Source organism: Candoia aspera, chromosome 4 (assembly GCF_035149785.1).
Source record: "Candoia aspera isolate rCanAsp1 chromosome 4, rCanAsp1.hap2, whole genome shotgun sequence".
Lineage (NCBI taxonomy): Eukaryota > Metazoa > Chordata > Lepidosauria > Squamata > Boidae > Candoia > Candoia aspera.
The window spans coordinates 24,080,064-24,106,465 of record NC_086156.1 but is presented as its reverse complement, the minus strand read 5'-3'; the positions used below and the strand labels follow the sequence as shown (position 1 = coordinate 24,106,465).

Genomic DNA, 26,402 nt, shown 5'->3' with positions numbered 1-26,402 from the left:
TCTTGATCTGTAAGAGGAATAGTAGTTTCACTGTCCTTTGTCTAACAAAAATAGGGAACATTCTGAAAAAAAAAATCCCTATTATTATTTATAGAAGTAAAGTTAGAACTCATTAAGAACTAAACTGAAAAACATGGAAGCAGAAGCAATAATTATACTGATACTCCTAATATTAGTATCAGTAAATGAAAGAAAAATTCAACATCTTCAGCAACTCAGATTGTATCAAGCATGCAGAAAGCAACGTAAGGTAATTATACCTGTTGCAATCCATCTGTACCATACGCTGCCCTCATTTCTTCTAGCTCTTTATTTAGCTCTTCAATCTCTTGCTGCTTTCCAGCCAATTCATTCTTCATCATCTCCAGTTCTGTTACAGTATTCTGCACCTCATGATCAGTATACTTCTCTCCAAATTCCAATTCTTCTTCCTAAACCAATTCAAGGTTCTTAAAACCCAGCATGGTATAGTATTGTTTTAGGGTGAGGATATGTAACATATTTCTTTTTTGCAAAATGAGGCAGTACTTTAGTACACTGCTAAGGAAACTAACTTTATTAGTATAGTTTGCTCTAGAAGACTAACAGTATTATACTAATCCAAATTAAATTTTAAACTAAAATTTGTCTTCTTAATAGTGTAGAAAAAGCAACAAAAGTATAGAGCACACAAACTAGAAATTGTTATGCACACAAGCAGAAGAATTGCAGTTAATAGTCTTTAATACATTTCCCAAAGCAAATCACTTAGTGTTTTAGTATTAACTGCCACAAATTAATTGTAAATACTGTACCCTAATAAAGTCAGAAGGTACATCTGTTCTTGTCAAAAAATTGCCACCATTTATCTGCATGAGAAAAATTTCTATATGGGTTATAATTTAAAATACAATACAATCCAAGTCTATTTAGAAACAAATATCTGTTCTCAAATAAGTGTGCACTGAACAGTAGCCTCATTTTCTATTTCTCTCTGATTAATTATACCTCCATTTTCTCAATCAACACAAGGTAATACTTCTTGTTAATAAGGTAAACTAAGGACATGGTCTTTTTTTGTAATATTTTTTCCCCCAACAAAGGCTTGAGCATGGAAAAAAACATGTTAAAAGGATTTCACTGAATTAATATTTACAGTTTCTTTTCTAATGTAGAAGTATGCATAATGACTTGTTTCAGACATCACTGTATTTGTTCATAGATAATTTACAGTAGGTATCTTTTAGAAGAAAATAGTTCAAAGTTTCCATTATATTACAACACAAAATATTTTACCAGCAAAAAGTGATAGAAATCTAATACAACCGCTCAATCTAATTAGGGGAACTATAAGGGAGATGTCACAGAGGTAGAAGCATCTAGCCATTGCTGACTGATCCTAACAAAGCTAAATCACGCCAGACCCAATTAGTAGTAGGATGGAAGCACATTAACATATCCCAACAAATAGGCTATAGGCTAAATTGGGAAGAAAAAAAAACAGGGAAGAAGCAATAGTAAGCCACTTTCATACTGTTGCCATGAAAACTACAGACACATCCATGTGGTCAGCAGGAGCTGACTTGAGGGTAAACTTACTGGGCATGATTCCAAGACCTCAAATGGAGGAAAAAGAAGTGTCAATTATATAAATTCTAAGTGACCTATAGTTTGGAAAGTACATTACAGATTCTGTTATTTCCAAACATACCCAATATAACAGCTTATACAAAACTCCTGAGGTTTTCAAAAAGTTGGACTCTGTATTGAGGAACAGAATTATATTTGTTGTGCTAGTAACTAACATCTTACTTAGGACGCTGAACAGTAGAACCTAAGTAAATTGAAATATTAGATATTCTAACAAAAAAGGTTAAATGCTAAATGTCTGATATGCAAAAATTGTTAATACAAACTTATATCAGAAATAATTTATCCATCTCAGCTGTTTTTTCGATCATCTTGTTAGCTTCAAGGGCCTTCCATTCCAAGTTACCACTGTGTTTATTCAGTATTTGTGCAAAATGAAGGACAATAAAAACATAAGGTATCAAATATTTGCCAATGCTATATTAAATTAAATTATTCAAGGTACTATATAGGTTTTCTGAAGTAGCCCTATGGGGAAAGGAGGGAAGTGTCAAATTCATCTTCCCTCATCATGGTTGAGCTGTTATGGATGCTAATGAACCTCTGTGAAGACCAACAGGTAACTTGGCAGGGATGCAAAAATATGCTCAACAGCAACTTCTGTGGATGAGTCTCTAGGCCATTCTTTGAACCTGGCATGAGAAAATAGTCCTACATGCAAAGGAACCAATCTGAGTTGGTCAATGGCACAGAATGTGGAGGAGATTGGGGCTTCACTACATCTCTGTGTCCTGTACTCAGCCATGAGTCAAAGCAGACACAGTAGACATTCACGGCTGTCAGCCTCCTGGAAGGAGAAGACTATTGAACAAATGGACGTCATGCCTGCAAAGAAACTCCTCCTAAGATTGTGAAGTCCTCCTAAACAGCATTATTTAAGGTAAAAAAGAACTGTCATTAGAAAGCATTTTTGCTTTCCTTTTGCACAAAAATAGAAAAATATGTTGCCTGTACATGAATGGTAGTCAACATGTTGAGATAACACAGCTTTCTGTCAAACCATAACCTAATTCAACTTACCTCTATTCCAATCCTCAATTTTATAGGTATATTTCTGGAGCATGTGGGAGAAATCCCATCCCAAGAGGTTCAGACACAAAAGAGTTAAAGGAAAACTTAAATCTGATCTGTTAATCAAATCTAAGCCTATCAATCTAGATAGCAGGTAGAGTCCATTAGGGAAATTCAATGAGAAATTCGAACTCTGAAGAACCAATAAGGAGTATGAAAATTCACATGGGCTTAACTTTTCCTTTGTATATCCTTTCTCATGGGAGGAGCAGAACAGCTCTTTCCCAGCTGGCTCAGAGAGAGGTAAACAAAGCCCTAAGTCTCAGGGATCTGGAAGTTGGAGAATCAAGAAGGATATAACCATCTAAAGAACAATGGAGCTAAATGGAGATTAGCATTTTGGATTTACCTTTGTGTAATTTTATTGAATTGTGACCTATTTCCTTCTGCCCTAGTGTGTGTGAATATTCCTGACTGGAGGGACAATCAGTTTAGAAAAACTTCTTCAAATTAATTGTTAAACTCTCTTTTTTGTTTTTCTTTCTTTGTGGGTCTGTTACTCCTGTTGATTCCCTAATTTCAATATAAATTAAACAAGGATTTCTTTGCTGAATCAGTCTACTCTTGAGAGGTTTTTAACTTTACACACTTCCTGCTAGGCTGAGCAGAGAAAAGTCAAAGGAGCTTCCATTTCACCCATAAATTAAACCACTGCAAAGAAGAACTAAAGTGGATGTTGGCAGCATACCAAACAGGCTCTTCACGAATGTGTGGGAGGGTATAGTAGGAGAGTTGTGAATGGAGGTGCCAGGGGGCCCAGTCTATCACATCCCTTCCCATTACAATCTTTCAATGATTTTATATATGCATTATAAAAATTCATATTCTTTAATCAAATATGGTTATACACATATATTTATGCTTAAACATTAGAAGAGAGAAAAACAAGTCAATATATTCAAATGTAATACCATTAGAGGCCAGTATATTTATATAATAACACAAGAAATTTTTTACATACTGTATGTAACTATGTCTGTATGTGTACTTATACATGTGGGTAGTATATGTGTATTACATACAGACACATATACACCCTACAAAGACAATCCAATAATATTGATAACTATTCCTGAGAAACCCACATTTGCAAATCTATTATCACATGAGTTGTTTGGTCATAACCATTCTTTCTAAAATTATTTTTAAGAATACTTATTTAGATAAGTATTTTTAGACTATCTTTCACAGTATTGACTTTATAAAATGGTTAACGTAAAATAATGTGACATACTAAAAACAGTGCACAATTATTTTAAAAAATTGAAAAAACTATAAGCTTCCTTATGTGGCATATAAGGCATCATCTTCTTACCTCTGAGCTGTAATCATCTGCTGCAGTGGAAATCTCACTTTCCAGCTAAAAAAAGAGTAAAAATAAAAGGACAAGAATCATTTTACAGAATTCTAACATAAGATGGTAATGAAAATCTTCAGTATCTTAAACATTAGTTGCTAGGCACCATTGCTAAAACTGCTTAAAATTAACACACAGTGTTTTAAAAAGGTGCTTAAAATAGAAAAATGAAGCTAAATTTAATGACTCTTGAAAGTAAGGTTTGAATAGTAAAGATTACTCTTGGTAATTGGTAATTTGAATCTCTCCTGATATTTCCTTTTTCTGGAATTAAACTCTGAGAAACCTTTTGGAGCCTATAATCAAGTCAAAATTTCTTTTGAAGCTTTAGAAAACATTTCATGTTACTCACTTCAGCCATATTTGAGTCATGGTATAAATATTAAGTACAAACTGGCATACCGTGTTCCATGCCTATTACAGAGAGTTCAGCACCATAATGGTGACATTCCTTAAAGCTGATTATGGTATTACATACAATTATAGGTGGAAAAAGGGAAAAAATTTCTATGAAAAATGCCCTACACTGCCTAAAAATTTAAGAAATATTCCCTAACTGCAAGGAAAGATAACGAATTAGAAATTTAAAATTCTCAGAAAACATTTCCGGTTATAATGATTTTACAGCAATCAGGAAAGTTAAAAGTGCCTGAAAAAGATGAACAACTCTAGAATAAGGAGGGCAGGAAGTAGACTGGGGTTTACTGGTAAATAGTAAATTCTGCAAGGGTTTAACAACAGCAACATTAGTATGATTTTTATTACCTAAACTAGGTTACAAAATTAATCTCAGGAATGGATTTCAGTATAGACAAAATATGAACTTAGATCAGTTCTAAACAAATTTATATGTCTATGTATAGATGTTGTATTTGGCTTTGTTTAGTGAATCTTGTGGGTTGCAGTAAAAAGCCAAGAAGTCCAAAACATAATTTTTAATCTCTGTTCTAAAAAACTTTGAAAATGTTTTTCACAGTGAAATAACCCAACTGTGAGACTACAAAAGAATCTTATTATTTAACCTTTCAAAAAGAAAAAAAAAACATTGTTTCACATATAGCAAGGCTTATTGCTATAACAAAAAAATTAAAAAGTTGACCAAAAAGGCAATTATGGTATTTTTGCTTGGCCAAAAGGAATGTGAATATACTATATGGATCTATGGCTTTTCTTGAATATATTGTATATTTTTCTAACACTGCTTTTATCTTGCTATGTGGTAAATTACTTGAAAAGTGAAATGAGTTTCCAAAAACACTTGGGGATATTGTATTATAAAGATATGCCTTACCTCCTGCCAATTAAGTTCTTCTATTATTATTTTGATGCATTTTAGGTTGCAAAACAATATCTAATTATGAAATTTTCAACACTAGCATAAAAATACCAATAGAAAATCAGAAGGAAATTCTTGCCTTCTAAAAGCAAATTAAACAAATCTAAAATACACTAACTATATTGACACCAACAGTTTCACTTCTTTTTATCTTACAAGAGAATTCTTTTCCCCTGTTATAATTTTCCCAAATTTACTAAACTTTTATCCTCATTAAGAATATTTTGTTGTCAAAAATGTCTTAATTCAGTTTTTTGTATCAGTATGTAATACATTTGATATATTTAATAAGATAGCAAAGGCATCTTCATACATGATCCATTAGATAAGTACATTCTCTCTATGTATAGGAACAATTTCATACATTGTGAAAAATCAGATTTACCACTGATTATGTACTATATAGCAGGCCTCTTTAAATTATGTGCAAGAAGCAGAATTATTTTTATTTTTTTAAATTTATTTTATTTTCTATCCTGCCTTTATTATTTTTATAAATGCCCATTGCAAATCGTTGAAAATTTGGAGAGCATCTTGAAGAGCATACTCCCAAGTTCAGTGCACCAGACAAACCACCAGCTTCACAGTATGACTGAGAAAAGTATCTATTTCCCTCTCCAGTACAGACAGAAGTAGAGCAGATGCCCTCATCTTTTTCTATTTTTCCTGGAATAACCAAAGAATTCAGAAAAAGGGAGAGTCACAAATATAGCCTAGCCGCTAATCAAAGAAAAAGTTCCAGGAAACACAGTCTGGCAATAATCAGAACTGCCTTATATATGTTCCTGAAGCATGCATGTGTGAATCTATGTGCTTCTATGCACAAAAAATTAGTGATGTTGTCTTTCTGATTAGATTTTCAGATTAGAAATAAGATACCCAAGAAAAAATAAAAATGTAACTGGATAATACAAAACTACTTATACTATTATAATGAATTATACATATATACAAATACATTTTTAGCCAACTCGTTATAACTAAACTCTAATAAATTATGTTATAATCACTGTTGGACCATTTAGACTTACCTTACAGAATGGAAAAATCAAGACTATGACTGTATTACAGAGTTTGCAGCAACTGACAATCTACTGAGAACATTTTCTTTGGAGTTCATATGAGACTTACGGCATTGTATTTATTGTTTAATCTTAATTTTTATATAACAATTAGAAGCTTCAAGGCAATAATAAATTTGGCATTTATTTCCAAATAATGCTACATCTGGTGTTGTACACTTTAGGGAGATATACTGTATTTCTGAAACTGCAATTCCATTAAGCATATTTGAATTTTCCAGATCAGTTTCTAATATGGTATACAGTTTTTAGTTCGAAGAAGACTTAAGTGTCCCCAACCACAGATAAACCTCTGTATTATACCCACCCAAAAGTTATCTGTGTGTGAGCTATTCAATTGTTTGATGAGTTGGTGGTGAAGTTTCTCAGGCTTATGATACGGGGGGACTTCAACCTTCCATTGCTGAGTGTGGAATCTGAAGCACCTCAGGAATTAACAGCCACCATGGACCTGACTCAAATCATTCAGAGGCTGACACACATCAGGGATCACATATTTAACATTTTATTTTTATTTATTTGAATATATTAGCTGCTCAACTCCAATGGACTCACAGGACAATGGGATATGATCTGAATTTGGGGATGTGAACATCTGTCCCTTATCATAGTCAGACCACCATCTGATTGCTCTGGATCTCTCTGGCACTGCTCTCTACCACAGGGAGATAGGACCTATTTGATTGGTCCACTCCAGCACCTAATAGACCCAAAGTGGTCTCAGAGAGAACTTATGGAATTCCCTGAGGCACTGCTATACTATTGACTGAATGAGAGAGCAACAATGGCCTTGGACCAGATTGCACCTGCGCAACCTCTTGTTGCTCATGGATCCTGGGGCTATCTGGTTTTCAGACGTCCAAAAGATGAAACTACAAAAATGACACTTGGAGCACTGCTGGAGAAAGACAAGGAATGAGTCTTGTCTTTCTCTAGCAGAAAGCATTCTCCAGCATTTATATAACTTATGTAAGATTTAGTCTCAAGAACTACAGTACATTGTAGTGATAAGGACAGCAAAATGTAATTATTTTTCCATTCTTATTGGGTCCATAGAATAATGATCAGTCTTTGTTCAAGATGACCAAATCCCTGTTAGGGTCAGAGGAACATCCACCGGGCTCTCTGAAGATCTGTCTAGGCATCTGACTGATAAAGTTGCTTGGATCTCCTCTGTGCTGGACCCTGGCTGGGCATGTCTTGTTGAGGTGAGTGAGGCATGGTCTAGCTTGATTATCAGGGAGGATTTTGAGCCTGTAAGTGTCAAAGAAGTGTACAGTATTTTGGGGGCTGTGAGTGTGGCCACCTCTTTATTAGATCCACGTCCCTCTTGGTTTGTCAAGGCCTCCTGGGTTCCCAATGTATAGCTGGGTCCAAGCAATGATAAACTCATCCTTGCATGAGGGAATGGTTCCAGTGACCCTGAAGAAGGCAATTGTCTGCCCCTTTCTCAGAAAATTATTGCTGGCCCCAATGGTGTTGGATAATTTCTGGACCAGCTCCAACCTTCCCTTTTTTAGGGAAGATTGTAGAAAAGCTGGTAGGGCTGCTGCTTTAGAGGGCCTTGGAGAAAATGCATTAGCTGGACCTCTTTCAGGAGCATTTCAGGCCTCAACACAGTACTAAGATGGCATTGATTGCACTTGTGGATCACTTCTGGTGGTTTAGAGAATAAGGAAGACCTTGACAGAGATATGCAGGATCTGTTGCCTGGGCAAAAGGGGCTGAAGCATTTTTTAAGTCTACAATGAGATAACATTTAAAAGCACCTCAGGCAAACACCTCCCTAATTCAACAAACTGTAAGAAGGAAGAGGAGAACAGAACAATCAGACTTGCAAACTTGTTATTATAACCAATTTCAATAAAAGTAGTTTTAGCTTTCCTGTGAGGTTGATTTCCTGGTCTGGTCTACCTACTGGGGCTGACAGGTTGGCCCAGGATAGGGATAATGCATTATGTAAACTGCCCAGATTCATTTGGGAGTTGGGTGGCCTCCAAATCTAATAAAATAAATATTAAATAAATTCTGGCCCTTCTTGATCTCTTGCTAGCTTTTGATACTATCAATCATGGCATCCATCTAGACTAGCACAGTGGGTTGGGAGTGAAGGCATGGTCTTGATGTAGTTCCCTTTCTTCCTTCAGTGGAGGTTCCAGTCAGTGTAGGTGGGAGGAGAGAGATCCATGTTCTTGCTGTGTACCTCTGGGCTCCTCAATCTCCTTGCTCCTATTTAACGTTTACATGAAGCCACTAGGAAAGGTCATCCAGCAGCACGGGTTTAGATGTCATCAATATGCTGACGATACTCACACATCTCGACCCTGGACCAACCAAGTGATACTGGCAAAGTTCTGTTTCAATATCTAGAGACTGTGGGAGTCTGGACACAGACGAACAGGTTTATGCTCAACCTTTGACAGAACGAATGGCTGTGGATTTTGGGGCCACTCAGGTCGAGAGATCTTTCATGGTTAGTTTTGTATGGGGTTGTGCTACCCCAGATGGAAGTAGTATGTAATCTGGAGGTCCCTATAGACTCCTGGCTCCACAAATTCATCTTGTGTGACAAGTGTACCCATTCTTGGATTGGGGACTCTACTCACAGTCAGTGACATTTTAGTTATCTTTTATCTGGACTACTACAATGTGATTTACATGGGGCTGCCCTTAAAGGCCACTTGGAAACTACAGTGGGTTCAGAATGTAGCTATGTGAGTAGTTATGGGTGCACTTCAATACACTTGTGTAAGGCTGTTACTGTATGAGTTCCACTCATTACCAATGGAATTCAGGGTGCAATTCAAGGTGCTGGAGGTCACCTATAAAGCCTGGATATTTGCAGGACCATCCTACTTCAGTTATCTCTTCCCACCCTATATGATCCAACAGGATTGGCATGGTCTGGGTTTCATAATGCAGCACCAGTCCTTTAGAACATCCTTCTCCTCCTGAAATATGGTTGGTCCCAACCCTGCCAGCCTTAAGAGGGCCCTGAAGACCTGTTTCTTCCTCCACGAGCTGGTCTAATTGTAACTATATGTGTCGTCAGCACAGTGTGTTTTATTATTTTATCACTTCCTTTGTATTTGAAGTTTTTAATTGTTATCTATCCAGAGGCTCCTGTCATGTGGGCAGTCATGGATGGATGGATGGATAGATGGATGGATGGAATGAAGGAAGGAAGGAAGGAAGGTTGGTGCTTAGCTTCTACAGGAGTATGTGCTAGTAATATTCTGTGGAAGTATCTTGTGAATTCGTAACTGAGACATTAGGTGGCATTTTTTTAATTTCACCTGTATTTCTCCTTTTTTAAAATGTTTATAAACCTTTAAACAGAATAAACAAAAGGTAAATTGACTGGCTGTCAGACTAAACAGGAAATGTTTTTGTTGTTTATTCATTTAGTCGCTTCCGTCTCTTCATGACTTCATGGACCAGCCCATGCCAGAGCTTCCTGTTGGTCATCAACACCCCCAGCTCCCCCAGGGACAAGTCCATCACCTCTAGAATATCATCCATCCATCTTGCCCTTGGTCGGCCCCTCTTCCTTTTGCCTTCCACTCTCCCTAGCATCAACATCTTCTCCAGGCTGTCCTGTCTTCTCATTCTGTGGCCACAGTATTTCAGTTTTGCCTTTAATATCATTCCCTCAAGTGAGCAGTCAGGCTTTATTTCCTGGAGGATGGACTGGTTTGATCTTCTTGCAGTCCAAGGCACTCTCAGAATTTTCCTCCAACACCACAGTTCAAAAGCATCGATCTTCCTTCTCTCAGCCTTCCTTATGGTTCAGCTCTCGCAGCCATATGTTACTACAGGGAACACCATTGCTTTAACTATGCGGGCCTTTGTTGTCAGTGTGATGTCTCTGCTCTTAACTATTTTATTGAGGTTTGTCATTGCTCTTCTCCCAAGGATTAAGCGACTTCTGATTTCCTGACTGCAGTCAGCATCTGCAGTAGTCTTTGCACCTAGGAATACAAAGTCTTTCACTGCTTCTACATTTTCTCCCTCTATTTGCCAGTTATCAATTAAGCTGGTTGCCATAATCTTGGTTTTTTTCAGGTTTAGCTGCAAGCCAGCTTTTGCACTTTCTTCTTTCACCTTCATCATAAGGCTCCTCAGTTCCTCTTCACTTTCAGCCATCAAAGTGGTATCATCTGCATATCTGAGACTGTTAATGTTTCTTCCAGAGATTTTAACCCCAGCCTTGGATTCCTCAAGCCCAGCTTGTCGCATGATATGTTCTGCATACAAGTTGAATAGGTAGGGTAAGAGTATACAGCCCTGCTGTACTCCTTTCCCAATCTTAAACCAGTCCGTTGTTCCGTGGTCTGTTCTTACTGTTGCTACTTGGTCGTTATACAGATTCTTCAGGAGGCAGACAAGATGACTTGGTATCCCCATACCACTAAGAACTTGCCACAATTTGTTATGGTCCACACAGTCAAAGGCTTTAGAATAGTCAATAAAACAGAAATAGATGTTTTTCTGAAACTCCCTGGCTTTTTCCATTATCCAGCGGATATTGGCAATTTGGTCTCTAGTTCCTCTGCCTTTTCTAAACCCAGCTTGTACATCTGGCAATTCTCGCTCCATGAACTGCTGAAGTCTACCTTGCAGGATCTTGAGCATTACCTTACTGGCATGCGAAATGAGTGCCACTGTTCGATAGTTTGAACATTCTTTATTGTTTCCCTTTTTTGGTATGGGGATATAAGTTGATTTTTTCCAATCTGATGGCCATTCTTGTGTTTTCCAAATTTGCTGGCATATCGCATGCATTACCTTGACAGCATCATCTTGCAAGATTTTGAACAGTTCAGCTGGGATGCCGTGGTCTCCTGCTGCCTTGTTATTAGCAATGCTTCTTAAGGCCCATTCAACCTCACTCTTCAGAATGTCTGGCTCTAGCTCACTGACCACACCATCAAAGCTATCCCCGATATTGTTATCCTTCCTATACAGGTCTTCTGTATATTCTTGCCACCTTTTCTTGATCTCTTCTTCTTCTGTTAGGTCCTTGCCATCTTTGTTTTTGATCATACCCATTTTGGCCTGGAATTTACCTCCGATGTTTCTAATTTTCTGGAAGAGGTCTCTTGTCCTTCCTATTCTATTGTCTACTTCCACTTCCGCGCATTGCTTGTTTAAAAATAATTTCTTATCTCTTCTGGCTAACCTCTGGAATTTTGCATTTAATTGGGCATATCTCCCCCTATCGCTGTTGCCTTTTGCTTTCCTTCTTTCTTGGGCTACTTCTAGCGTCTCAGCAGACAGCCATTTTGCCTTCTTGGTTTTCTCTTTCTTTGGAACGTATTTTGTTGCCGCCTCCTGAACAATGTTGCGAACTTCTGTCCAGAGTTCTTCCGGGATCCTATCTACTAAGTCCAGTCCCTTAAATCCATTCTTCACCTCCACTGCATATTCCTTAGGAATATTAGTGAGCTCATATCTAGCTGACCTGTGGGTCTTCCCTAATCTCTTTAGTCTGATCCTAAATTGTGCAAGAAGAAGTTCGTGATCTGAACTACAGTTAGCTCCAGGCCTTGTTTTTACTGACTGTACAGATGTCCGCCACCTTTGGCTGCAAAGGATGTAATCAATCTGATTTCGGTGTTGTCCATCTGGTGAAGTCCATGTATAAAGCCGTCTCTTAGGTTGTTGGAAGAGAGTGTTTGTTATGCAGAGTGATTGTCTTGGCAAAATTCTATCAGCCTATGTCCTGCTTCGTTTTGTTCTCCCAGGCCATACTTACCTGTAATTCCAGGTGTCATTTGACTGCCCACCTTAGCATTCCAGTCTCCTGTGATGAAAATAACATCTTTTTTAGGCGTGTTGTCCAGTAGATGCTGCAGATCCTCATAGAACTGCTCTACTTCAGCTTCTTCAGCATTTGTGGTTGGGGCGTATATTTGGATCACTGTGATGTTAGATGGCTTGCCCTGAATTCGAATTGAGATCATTCTGTCGTTTTTTGGATTGTATCCAAGCACTGCTTTAGCCACTTTACTATTAATTATGAAGGCTACTCCATTTCTTCTGTGGTCCTCTTGTCCACAGTAGTAGATCTGGTGGTCATTTGATGTGAAGTGGCCCATTCCAGTCCATTTCAGTTCACTGACGCCCAAAATGTCTATGTTTAATCTTGACATCTCACCAATAACCACATCCAAGTTGCCCTGGCTCATAGATCTTACATTCCAGGTTCCAATGGTGTGTTGATCCTTAGAACATCGGATTCGCCGTTCACCACCAGCACCGTCGGCGGCTAGCCGTCCTTTCGGCTTTGAGCTAGCTGCGTCATCACGTCTGGGGCTAGTTGAACTCATCCTCTGTTCCTCCCCAGTAGCGTTTTCACCATCTTCCGACCTGGGGGTCTCATCTTCCGATGGTATACCGACATATCTCTGGTTGTACTGATCCATTTAGTTTTCACGGCAAGAATACTGGGGTGGGTTGCCATTACCTTCACCAGGGATCGCATTTAGTCTGACCTCTCTGTCATGACCTTCCTGTCTTGGGTGGCCCTTCACGGTTTAGCTCATGGCATCATTGAGGTGCTCAAGCTCCAGCACCACGACAAGGTAACGATCCTTTGCTGAAGAGGAAATGTTTAAGCAGTGCCTAAAAGAGTTACCATATTGAGTCCATCTTTATGTTAGTGAAAATCTGTATTTCACAAGGAAATTATCCTTAAAAATCACTATTTATAAATCTAAATATACTAACAAGATGTTGAGACTATTTTCACATTTATAGGCAGAAAGCATTTCATGTTTTCTTTTGTGTTTTGCATCTGTGTACTTGCTGTATGATAATTGAGGACCTGCAGAGGACTTATAACAGATATACAGGCAGTCCTCACTCAATGTTCATTGTTCAGTGACCATCTGAAGTTACAACAGCACTGAACGAAGGGACTTATGACCAAAAGAAGCCTGGCGTGTGAAAGAAGGCCCTGGCTATGCCCGCACAAAAGAAGGACCCGTCTAGCCAGGTCATTCTTCTGTGCTGGCACAACCAGGGCCTTCTTTCACGTGCCAGGCTTCTTTGGTGAAAGAAGGCCCTGGGCAGGGCACCAATGGAAGCCCTGGGTGGGGTGCAAGAGAAGTCCTGGCTGCACTGGCGTGAAAGAAGGCAGCGCAAAAGAAGACTCCGGCTGGTACAGTAATGGTGCATGGTGTGGCAGTGGTGGGAAGGGCTGGGTGGCAGGGGCAGCTGGCAGCAAAGGTATGCAGGCAGCCAAAAGGGCAGAGATGGGAGGAGATAGGTAGGTGAAGGGAGTTCAAGAGGAGGCAGTCCCTTACTTTACCAAGGCTCACGGTTGGGAGGGACCAAGCTGGGAATGGCTTGGGCTCTCACCTAATGACCAGTGGGATTTGGTTAACAAAGGCAACGGGGACTGCTTGGATTGCTGTCGCTAAGTGATGCAGTCACATGTTATGTAATTCCTGTCCCAATTACCGTCGTTACCTGAAGACTACCTCTGTTACATTGCAGGAAGACTAACTATTATTAACTCAACATTTACAGATAGATTGCCAATAACCAGTAACATTTTAAATAAACATCAATATAGATTATTATATTGTGAGATCCTACTTTTAAAAGACCACACTTTTGATAAATTCTACATAGATTTATTTATTTTACAGTATTTATAGCCTGTCCCAATCCTGTCAAATTCTGGCACCTGTCCCTCTTATGATGGTGATTTGAATTATTAATGCTATTGCCTGTGTAAAAACAGGCAATTACTAACTTTAACAGCACTATACAAGGACATAAATTGCCCTCACTTTCAAAGTAAACAAGTTTGAAAATGGTTACAATATTTAATTCACTACACTAACAGTAAGCAGCATAATCCTTAATCCTTTTTTTAAAAAAATTATCTCAAAGTCTGAAACACTTACATCTGTGGTATATGTTTGATCATGCTTTATCATTTCATCACTGTGCAAAGTTCTCACTACAACAGATTCAGATGTAGCAGCTGCTCCTCTTTGACAGCTATGTGGGGATGCATCTTCAGTTTGCAATTGGTTAATATCCAAACCTTCTTGTACCAATTCTTCATCTTTGATTTTTGATACCTTTTTCTTCTTCTTCTGCTTCTTGAGTGCATGCTCCCCATCAGTGTGTGCTTTTCGTTGTCTAAACTGTGCAAGCTGAACATAAAAGAAAACCTTTTATGGTGAAAGATTTCCAATGTACTACATATGACAGTATTTATAAAAATGCATGGTGTTCTACATAAACTTGCAGTGTAACTGTAGGTGAACCCAAGCTAAAGGTTAGTACTCTAATGTTAAATTCTCTTATATACAAATATGAAAACAACATCAGCACAAGACGAAATAAAATAATAACATCAACATGTAGCCTATTAAATAAATATATACCTTGAAATCTTCAAAGTAGTAATTGCTTAGAAGTAACTCAAAGAAAATAAACTCAAGCTTAAAAACAGTAATTTAGATAATACTGTATTATCATCAAATTTTCATTTCCCTTGTATCCCCAGTCTCATAATTCTTCTTAAGTAATTTGCACAAAAGTACTTCATTAAATTTTTACAATATTAAGGGAATAATATCTGAACAGAAAGCATTGAGGTCCATCCAGTAATTGTGTTACTGTGGTGGTGGTAGTAACCCACCTTGCAGCAAAATACTTCTATGAAAAAAACCTCACGCTATGCCATATAAAACACAACTAGTTTAGTCAGTAACTAAACTATTCAAATATTTAAGTCATTACACTTTGTATTATCACTTTTAATGAGACAGAAATTGATTTTCATATATGAACTACTAATTTTTTTCTCAGCCAGAAACATATATAAGGTACAGCAAGGAAACAATGAATTTGAAACCATAGATTAAACATTAAAAACTGTAATCTGACTGCATTCTTAAGAATGATAACATTTTTGGGGACACAGCAGACATAAACAGAAGCAAACATCCATATTATTTGTGAGTTAATAAATACAAATATATCCTGCCATTTGAATAAACAAAAAACAGTCCAGAAAGCCAGGTCTCCATTCAATTTCTTATACTCAACTCAATTTAAAAAACATTGAAACTTCTGACAAATAAAGAACACTCATAGTTGCTGTTTGCTGGAATATGAGCCACAAATCATCAGAAAGAAGAAAATATTTGCAAATCAGGCACAACATACTGCATACGTCCCTGAAGTACAATAATTTTTGCAGTCTCCAGTCCTTGCCTAGAGCAGTGTTTCTCAACCTTGGCAACTTCAAGATGTGCAGACTTCAACTCCCAGAATTCCCCAGCTGGCTAGAGTGATGACAATCCAGCATTTGGCTCCCCTCCCACTCACAGGAGAATCTTGAGATTTGCAGAGCCAAAACATTCATCTATGCGTTTAGCCCTTGCTTCCTCTTGCTCTTTGTCTTCTTACTTAGGTTACCCAATTAACATAGCTTTTTCAAATTTTAAATTAGCAAACGCTTATTTAATGAAATCTTAGGAAAGCCTAAGTATTTCATGGGGGAAGGGGAGAGGAAGAAAGAAAGACAGGAGAGATTACCTAGCATTTTTTTCCAGTCACTCAATGGCTATCTCCATCAAGTTCAGAGTAAACAATAGCAAGAAACAAAAATAAGAGACTTACTTTCCTAGCAAAGGAAAAAATGACTCTCTATTCTCTGAGCCTACTGCTATCATCAACATCTAATATCAGTATAAGCAAACGCCTGCAAATCTGTCTACTTACATTCATAAAAGTCTTATTAATTACAATTATAGAGACTTTTTTTGTTATACCAGAAATATTATTTAAATATTAACTACAATCAGTGAACAGATGCATGTCTTTATCTGACTGATTCTCAAGGTCAAACAAGCTAGTTACTTTAGTTTTTAAATGAAGATTTTGTTCCATATACTACAACTCAATTAAATTCTAATTAAAGATAGAATTAGCATGACTACTTAAATGTCAATGACAAAAGAATGGGAAAATGTGACTATTACTAGTAATCTGAAATTACTGATGATATTCAATGCAGGTTAACAAATCAAAGCATGTAGAGATAAAAAAACAAAAATCTGTTTTAAACAGTTCCAGTTACTATTTAAAAGTAACAAGTAAGGCCATTCCCAAGTCAAACTTGATTCCTGGTGACTGTATCCAGAGTTACCTTGGCAGTGTTATGGAGGTGGCTGCTGTTCTCTTTTTCCAAAATACTTTATTGACAACAGCACAATTAGCTCTATGCAGCCAAGAGCTTATTTTTGCACACAGCAGCAATTTGGGCTATACAGCAAACCTGAGAGAACACTACAATGAGGCAGACTTATCTGGAAGGAAGCCCCAAGGAACTCAGGATCTCATTGCAAGTTTCACTTGTAATCCTGTCACAAGAAGAATGAGTGACTGTCTTGGTCCAGTTTGTGCAATGATTTCACTTCATAACTACTGTAAGGAACAGGTGCAAGCCCAGTTGGCATGTTGAGTCCATTACTCATCTGATGGGCATTTAGCCCTTTTGAGTCTGATGAGCAATGTGCTGCCTCCAGAAGTAACACTGCAGTTGTTTATTATTTTCCCTCAGCAACACAATCTCATTTGTCAAATTAACTCACATAAATATTCTCAATTTATCCTGTCATACCGTTATGCAAATGGCAAAATTATTTTCATATATTAAGTACCAGTTTTTTATTCAACCAGTGGGTAATTACCCATGAAGAGACTGAATCAACAATCCTCTTTCCCTTTCCCACTCTTTCCTCAGCTATAGTTTCTCATCTTCTCCAGCATTTGTCTATTCTCTATACCAAATGCCTCCACCAAGGTGATAACCCTGTTAGACCATGAGAAAGAAATCAGAAATTTGGCAACTTTATGGACTACAATAAAGACACATTCAGTCCTGTTTTTAATAACAATCTTAACAGTGTAAAAATAACACAAGCCCTATGTAGCAAACTCATTCCTGCACTGTCATATGCCTACATCTAGTATCCTCCCTTCATTTGCTCCAATTTCCATTGCTGACAGAGTTAACAATAGGAAAGTCCATCCCATTGATTTAGCCCTTTTAAAAGGACTGCTCGAATGCTCTGTACAGCCTGAACAGTATTTACTATTCAGGCTGTATAAAGCCTGAATAGTAGGCCGTGATTAGTGCAAGCATGAATAGTTCAAAATTCAATTTAGTGCAATTTATAAATTGATACCAGGTCGCATTTAATGCACGCTAAAATTCAGTTAGTGCAAGGCTAGCACACATGTGGTTGAGGCTAGCGCACAATTGCCATTGGGGTTTTAGATGCTAATCATCCTTTGTGTAAAATGGAGAAAAGGAAGATTCTGATCAAGGAAAGCTCAAAAAAGAAGAGGCTCATTCTGAAGAACTTCAGAATACGGGAAATAGCAGGTATGCTTTGGATATGGGTTTTTCCTCCTTTACTGTTATGCAATATTTCATTAACAAACATATAAAAATTTAGGTTTATCAAGCTCACCAAGCTGAAGGTGGATTTAAACATGAACTCCCTAGTGCCAGTTCAATATCTTAGGCACTACACTACACTGGCTCTGATACATACCCAATATATACCTACGAAAAAACCCTTAATTTTATAACTGTTAGCAATTTTATTCAAACTGAGTATTTCTACACAAGACAATTACTTAATTCACAAAGCCTATGCCCCATGAAAAGATAAGCATTCTCTTTATTCAACAATAAAGTAATATTCTCAGCAAATTACACAGCCAAGGGTGTAGAGAGTAAAGAGGATGACCTAGAGCCCAAAACAAGGAGGAAGTATGAGTAAGTATCTCAGACAGACACCCCCTTAAATCACACAAGTATAAGAAAAGGATGAAGTAAAGCATAATCAAACCTGCAAGATTCTCTTACAATAGTCCGTCTTAATAGTTTTAGATTTCCATGGAGTTTATGCTTCTGTAGACTTCTGTTTATTGATCTGGTCTACATCATGCGACTGACATCAATCTTGCAAGTCTGATTATAATTTATTTCAATTCTGCTCTTCAACGTATCTCTACAATTCCCATACATATCTTTAAAATATATTCCAGCATATACACATTTCAGTTCATTTCAAATAATCTCATCTTTATTCTTAATCCCATTTATTCTGCTGGAGGCTCTTTGTTCAGCCCTTAACTCACTTCCAAAACAATTTCTATCAAAATGCAACATTTGCATTTTTTTGCCCTTTTAAATCTTAACTATTCCTTGCTCTAACTACTTTCTTTTTCTCTATATAAACATTATACAATATGTATATTTTCTCCTCATGTTTGCAGCAATCACTAGTGTAACTCCACATATTTCTGTGGCACTTAGATGTGAGACATAGGTAGCAGGAAAATAGGGAACACAGTGTGAGAATTTGTTGCTTTTTTCATAGGTAAAGATCTATATACATGAAGGCCTACCTCTCTGAGACTAAAAAATACTTTCCTACAAGTTTGTAGACCATCTTGCAAAGCAAAATTATAGAAGTTATAAAGAATATAAAGTTGTTAAATCAAGAAAGAAAAGAGAAAAAACCCTTCACACCTATTTTATTGATTACATTTCTATAGTTCCGTATCTGCAATGATAATTGAAACAAACCTTGACTGCATGGTTAACACGTAATAGCTAAAAATATTTAAATTACTAGATAAATGCAGTTGGGTTTATTCAGAAACCCACACTCTCCCATTCTGTATTTTCTTCAGGCATAGGAGCCAATTAAAACTGCAATAGCATGCAAGAACAACAGCTACCATACTCTCAAGCAGTGCAGATCAATCAATGGACAAGTTACAGAGATACCTGATATATATTAGATGTCTAGTAATCATCGCCTGAAAAAAATTAATGCAATTTTGGAAAAGTGAATGTCATTATATCATATATAATTATATGGATATAATATTGGAGAGTCAGTTTGGTCGAGTGGTTAAGGTAACAGGCTAGGGACCAGGAGCCTGTGAGTTCTAGTCCCACTTTAGGCATGAAAGCTGGCTGGGTGACTTTGGGCAAGTCACTCTCTCTCAGCCCTAGGAAGAAGGTGGCAACAGAAAACCACTTCTGAAATCTTGCCAAGAAAAATGCAGGGACTAATCCAGGCAGTAGCTGAGAATCAGACACGACTGAATGGCAGAAAAAAAAATAATATTGGTAAAATATTAAAATGTTTCAAAGTTACACCAAGTATTACTATAGAAGGGCTTTTGTCCCAAAAGTTATTAAATAACTCATATGCATAAAGGCATGAATTTAATTTCCAAAATATACATCAAATTAACAGTTAGAATCCAGGTCTGGAAACACTGGCATTTACAGCTAGCCATGATGATGCCAAAATAACAACACATGCATCATGATGTCACAAGCTATGCTCTGCCTTTTCATATTTGCACGGCAACACTGCACACAAGCATCAATATTCGCATTGCAATGGTGCAATGCATAGCTTGTCAGTTGCCTCCTGCGGATACTTTTATCTGGAAAGAAAAAAATGTATTTTAATTTGCAAGTCTGTGATTTGATTCACATGCAAGGTTTAATTATGATATAGCACTACTTGAACGAACGTCTCTGCTTATGACTTGAAAAGTTATACCCTTTTCTCTCCTAAATACCAAAGAGGAATAATCCAGTATTCAGTGTTATTTTAAATACAAATAAAAGCATAGTTTATTGTAAACTATAGTTTAAACATCTGGCCTGTGTAATAAACCAGAGTATATTTTAAATCATAAATCCAGATTTGTGCACAATGACGCATTAGGAAGTAAGAAAAAGGTATGGACTCACAGTTTAAGTTTCCTTCTCTGATAAAATAAAAAAGGGAATAGCTGCATCAGAAGTAAGTTTTGCTCCAGATCACAAACTGTCATGAACAGAACATTGAATCTCTGATCAACATTGTAGAAATTGTATGAACCCGAAAGACAAAAGCAATCTGGTTCAGGATCCAAGAGTTGTTTAGGTGATAATTTCAGTGCACAGCTAGCACTTTTCAAGATCAAATGAAAATCCCTAAGCTTCCTCTCTCAACAGCTAGCAAAACATAACCTTATTTTTCAAACTAATATAAATAAATAAATGTTAGATAAAAGGGCATGAGATACATATAGGCTATTCTTCTCATCATCACACATTTCCCTTGCTATAGTTTTAAGAGGCAGAGGAAAGTTTGCAATGGATAGGTCTCCCCAAGGATGCTAGTATTCCCAGTATACAGTATGCCATATGCTTCTGCCTGGTCTAAAGAAAAACACGTGTAAAAAATTAAATGCTTTGTATACACTGACATTGGGATTCAAGAACAATCTGGCTCTTCTCCCAGGCTTTGGGCTAGGGTTGTTGGAGCCCCGTGCTGGTTATGTGATACGTTTTGTTAACTGGATCTGCCATTTGTTGATTGCTATGCTTTTATCTGGAGTATATATTAGTTACTCTGTTTCTATGCTGTGAGCCGGCCAGAGTTGGAGTTGAGTGACATCTAAGTCAAAATAGTAAATAAATAAATTGGCATATACTGACACAGGGATTTAAGGGCTGCCGAACTGGCTAAACAGTATTCTACATTTCTTAAACATGTCTGTATTAAGTTTTATACTTCTCAAGAAGACACACATTTCAAAGAAATATTGCTCAGCACTCAAGAATCCTTCAGCAAAGGATCGTTACCTTGTCGTGGTGCTGGAGCTTGAGCACCTCAATGATGCCATGAGCTAAACCGTGAAGGGCCACCCAAGACGGGAAGGTCATGACAGAGAGGTCAGACTAAATGCGATCCCTGGGGAAGGTAATGGCAACTCACCCCAGTATTCTTGCCGTGAAAACTAAATGGATCAGTACAACCAGAGATATGTCGGTATACCATCGGAAGATGAGACCCCCAGGTCAGAAGATGGTCAAAATGCTACTGGGGAGGAACAGAGGATGAGTTCAACTAGCCCCAGACGTGATGACGCAGCTAGCTCAAAGCCGAAAGGACGGCTAGCCGCCGACGGTGCTGGTGGTGAACGGCGAATCCGATGTTCTAAGGATCAACACACCATTGGAACCTGGAATGTAAGATCTATGAGCCAGGGCAACTTGGATGTGGTTATTGGTGAGATGTCAAGATTAAACATAGACATTTTGGGCGTCAGTGAACTGAAATGGACTGGAATGGGCCACTTCACATCAAATGACCACCAGATCTACTACTGTGGACAAGAGGACCACAGAAGAAATGGAGTAGCCTTCATAATTAATAGTAAAGTGGCTAAAGCAGTGCTTGGATACAATCCAAAAAACGACAGAATGATCTCAATTCGAATTCAGGGCAAGCCATCTAACATCACAGTGATCCAAATATACGCCCCAACCACAAATGCTGAAGAAGCTGAAGTAGAGCAGTTCTATGAAGATCTGCAGCACCTACTGGACAACACGCCTAAAAGAGATGTTATTTTCATCACAGGAAACTGGAATGCTAAGACGGGCAGTCAAATGACACCTGGAATTACAGGTAAGCATGGCCTGGGAGAACAAAACGAAGCAGGACATAGGCTGATAGAATTTTGCCAAGACAACTCACTCTGCATAACAAACACTCTCTTCCAACAACCTAAGAGACGGCTTTATACATGGACTTCACCAGATAGACAACACCGAAATCAGATTGACTACATCCTTTGCAGCCAAAGGTGGCAGACATCTGTACAGTTGGTAAAAACAAGACCTGGAGCTGACTGTAGTTCAGATCACGAACTTCTTCTTGCACAATTTAGGATCAGACTAAAGAGATTAGGGAAGACCCACAGGTCAGCTAGATATGAGCTCACTAATATCCCTCAGGAATATGCAGTGGAGGTGAAGAATAGATTTAAGGGACTGGACTTAGTAGATAGGATCCCAGAAGAAGTATGGACAGAAGTCCAGAGCAACATTGTTCAGGAGGCGGCAACAAAATATGTCCCAAAGAAAGAGAAAACCAAGAAGGCAAAATGGCTGTCTGCTGAGACGCTAGAAGTAGCCCAAGAAAGAAGGAAAGCAAAAGGCAACAGTGATAGGGGGAGATATGCCCAATTAAATGCAAAATTCCAGAGGTTAGCCAGAAGAGATAAGGAATTATTTTTAAACAAGCAATGCGTGGAAGTGGAAGTAGACAATAGCATAGGAAGGACAAGAGACCTCTTCCAGAAAATTAGAAACATCGGAGGTAAATTCCAGGCCAAAATGGGTATGATCAAAAACAAAGATGGCAAGGACCTAACAGAAGAAGAAGAGATTAAGAAAAGGTGGCAAGAATATACAGAAGACCTGTATAGGAAGGATAACAATATCGGGGACAGCTTTGACGGTGTGGCCAATGAGCTAGAGCCAGACATCCTGAAGAGTGAGGTTGAATGGGCCTTAAGAAGCATTGCTAATAACAAGGCAGCAGGAGATGATGGCATCCCAGCTGAACTGTTCAAAATCTTGCGAGATGATGCTGTCAAAGTAATGCATGCGATATGCCAGCAAATTTGGAAAACACAAGAATGGCCATCAGATTGGAAAAAATCAACTTATATCCCTATACCAAAAAAGGGGAACACTAAAGGATGTCCAAACTATTGAACAGTGGCACTCATTTCACATGCCAGTAAGGTAATGCTCAAGATCCTGCAAGGTAGACTTCAGCAGTTCATGGAGCGAGAATTGCCAGATGCACAAGCTGGGTTTAGAAAAGGCAGAGGAACTAGGGACCAAATTGCCAATATCCGCTGGATAATGGAAAAAGCCAGGGAGTTTCAGAAAAACATCTATTTCTGTTTTATTGACTATTCTAAAGCCTTTGACTGTGTGGACCATAACAAATTGTGGCAAGTTCTTAGTGGTATGGGGATACCAAGTCATCTTGTCTGCCTCCTGAGGAATCTGTATAACAACCAAGTAGCAACAGTAAGAACAGACCACAGAAAAACAGACTGGTTTAAGATTGGGAAAGGCATACGGCAGGATTGTATACCCTCACCCTGTCTATTCAACTTGTACGCAGAACACATCATGTGACGTGCTGGGCTTGAGGAATCCAAGGCTGGGATTAAAATTGCTGGAAGAAACATTAACAATCTCAGATATGCAGATGATACCACTTTGATGGCTGAAAGCGAAGAGGAACTGAGGAGCCTTATGATGAAGGTGAAAGAAGAGAGTGGAAAAGCTGGCTTGCAGCTAAACCTCAAAAAAACCAAGATTATGGCAACCAGCTTGATTGATAACTGGCAAATAGAGGGAGAAAATGTAGAAGCAGTGAAAGACTTTGTATTTCTAGGTGCGAAGATTACTGCAGATGCTGACTGCAGCCAGGAAATCAGAAGACGCTTAATCCTTGGGAGAAGAGCAATGACAAACCTCGATAAAATAGTTAAAGAGCAGAGACATCACACTGACAACAAAGGTCCGCATAGTTAAAGCAACAGTGTTCCCCGTAGTAACATATGGCTGCGAGAGCTGGACCATAAGGAAGGCTGAGAGAAGGAAGATAGATGCTTTGGAACTGTGGTGTTGGAGGAAAATTCTGAGAGTGCCTTGGACTGCAAGAAGATCAAACCAGTCCACCCTCCAGGAAATAAAGCCAGACTGCTCACTTGAGGGAATGATATTCAAGGCAAAACTGAAATACTTTGGCCACATAATGAGAAGACAGGACAGCCTGGAGAAGATGCTGATGCTAGGGAGAGTGGAGGGCAAAAGGAAGAGGGGCCGACCAAGGGCAAGGTGAATGGATGATATTCTAGAGGTGACGGACTCGCCCCTGGGGGAGCTGGGGGTGTTGATGACCGACAGGAAGCTCTGGCGTGGGCTGGTCCATGAAGTCACGAAGAGTCGGAAGCGACTAAATGAATAAACAACAACAACACTCAAGAATCAGTCTAGATTATATCAGGATGTAGAATAGCAATATGGTCCTTTGATCAACTAAGCTCTTTCTGCTTTTGTTCTGCCAAATATAAGACCCTATTGAATGAATGTTCATGTGCCAAGAATATCCTAAAATTTGAAAGGTCACTGAAAAGGAAAAATGAAGCTTATAAATATCTGTGGCAAGTGGCAAAGTGGCACTACAATTGATCTTATTTCAAATCTTGTTTGCAGATTGTTTCAATGGTTCACCCGCATTGAACTCCTGAGGCCAGACACTATATAATAAAAGCAACAGAAACGGTGGCTGGATGAAAGAACTACTAATTATTTGTGTCAGTATATCGCTTAAGAGTTTGGAAAAAGATATACAGCTTTTTAACTCCAAGTCACTACTTTGGGTAAGCTATATACTCTCCCCTTAGCCTGCTAATAAGATTTGGGGTGGGGGCACAATGTCTATGATCCAAAAGCAAAATTCTCATATGAAACTACTATGAGAGAAGAAAAACTCAAAAAGCATATATGGAATTTTTCAGCAGTAATATAAACTTATGCACACTTTCTTAAAAGTAAATTCTACTAAACAATATTGATTTGTGATTAAAGTCATATATAATTGCAGAGTCAGTTACCCTGATAACGGTGATTGTCAAGTTTATAATACATACCAACAAGGACAAGATTTCTTTTTTCTGAATCCATCAGAAGTATGCCTTCTAAATATTTTATATACCTATCGAAAAATTTTAAAACCCTATAATGTACACCTAAAATATACAGAACTCTTCAACAAGGCTATGACTTTGGCTATTATATTGGCTATAATTACTCACTTATACCATTCAGAGATGTACAACTGCTTTCTTTGTTCTACAAACAAGATTATTATTCACTACCATCACCATGTCTTACATGAAGATGTACATGCCCCACACAGCGTGTGCATAATAATAATCTCTAACAATTAAGTAAATTTTATTCATTTCCTAGGATTTCCTGACTTGTACAGAACAGTGATGAAGACTGGATAACAGACACAACTGCTACCAGTAGTTTCTTCCATCAGCAGCTGGATGTGTTCGAACAAACACATAAAAGGAGACACACCTATATACGAAGATTACTTCAGAAACAAAGGAATAAATGTTACAAAAGCAAACCTGTATTTGATTGCATCTGTAGCAAGAAACAGAAATTAAGCAAATGACTAATTTTGAGAAAGAAAAAACAACTTTACAATTAATGCATAAATCAGCCTGTAATAGCTGAATTATAGCACGCAGTTAGAAATTGTATACTTGAGAAAAATGCAGAAAAATCAGCTGAATTCTGGGAATGAACTAGTGTTGACACAGGCTCCCTTTTAGTGGAGACTCTGGTACCAAGTTCATCCATGTGAACATCCTATATTTGCTTTACCTCCAAGGATAAAAGAAATGAACCCAAAGCTACAGAAAATGGCACTGTGGTGATTATTCCATTTTGTTTGGTTGACACCACTGAAAAATTGTAAGGCTGCAGGAGCATACAGTGTTAAAATATGGATGTGATTTGCTTAAGGAATGGTTGTGCAACTTGCTTAACATGTGTGAAGGCTGTATCAGTGCCAGATAATTATTGGAAGAATGTCATTAGTGTTCCTCTGTCATGAGTGCCGTTGAGCTAAAGTCATCAGCGCAATGGCACTCATGACAATGACAAGGAAATAGGTGAAGGGGTACAAGTTAAGTAGCCATCAACCCACAACGACTAACGGCTAACAAACAATAGCTAAACGGATCACGGAGCCACCCAAGCCATCAGCGGCAATACAACGGGGATCGCCCAGCTGAAAGCAATCAGCAGAAGAATGAAAACCTGAGGATGGGCGATCCTGGAAACCCTCAACCAATGGCAGGGCAACGCATGGGACAAAGGGGGGTGACGTGACCGAGAGCGAGGGGGCGCTGACCGGCGCGGGGTATTTAAACCCCGCACCGGCGCGCTCCTGTCACTCTCAGCTTTTTT

General features: G+C 38.2%; 1 protein-coding gene across 1 annotated transcript in view; it reads right to left on the bottom strand.

Moving 5' to 3' along the window:
- Positions 1-26,402, bottom strand: part of AKAP9 (A-kinase anchoring protein 9) — a 125,994-nt gene that overhangs the window by 90,594 nt on the left and 8,998 nt on the right. The window contains exons 2-5 of the mRNA XM_063303609.1: positions 14,395-14,649; positions 4,016-4,060; positions 795-848; positions 261-431 (exon numbers count right to left, since the gene is read on the bottom strand). Coding sequence (XP_063159679.1) covers positions 261-431; positions 795-848; positions 4,016-4,060; positions 14,395-14,649 — 525 coding nt within the window. The remainder of the gene's footprint in view (positions 1-260; positions 432-794; positions 849-4,015; positions 4,061-14,394; positions 14,650-26,402) is intronic.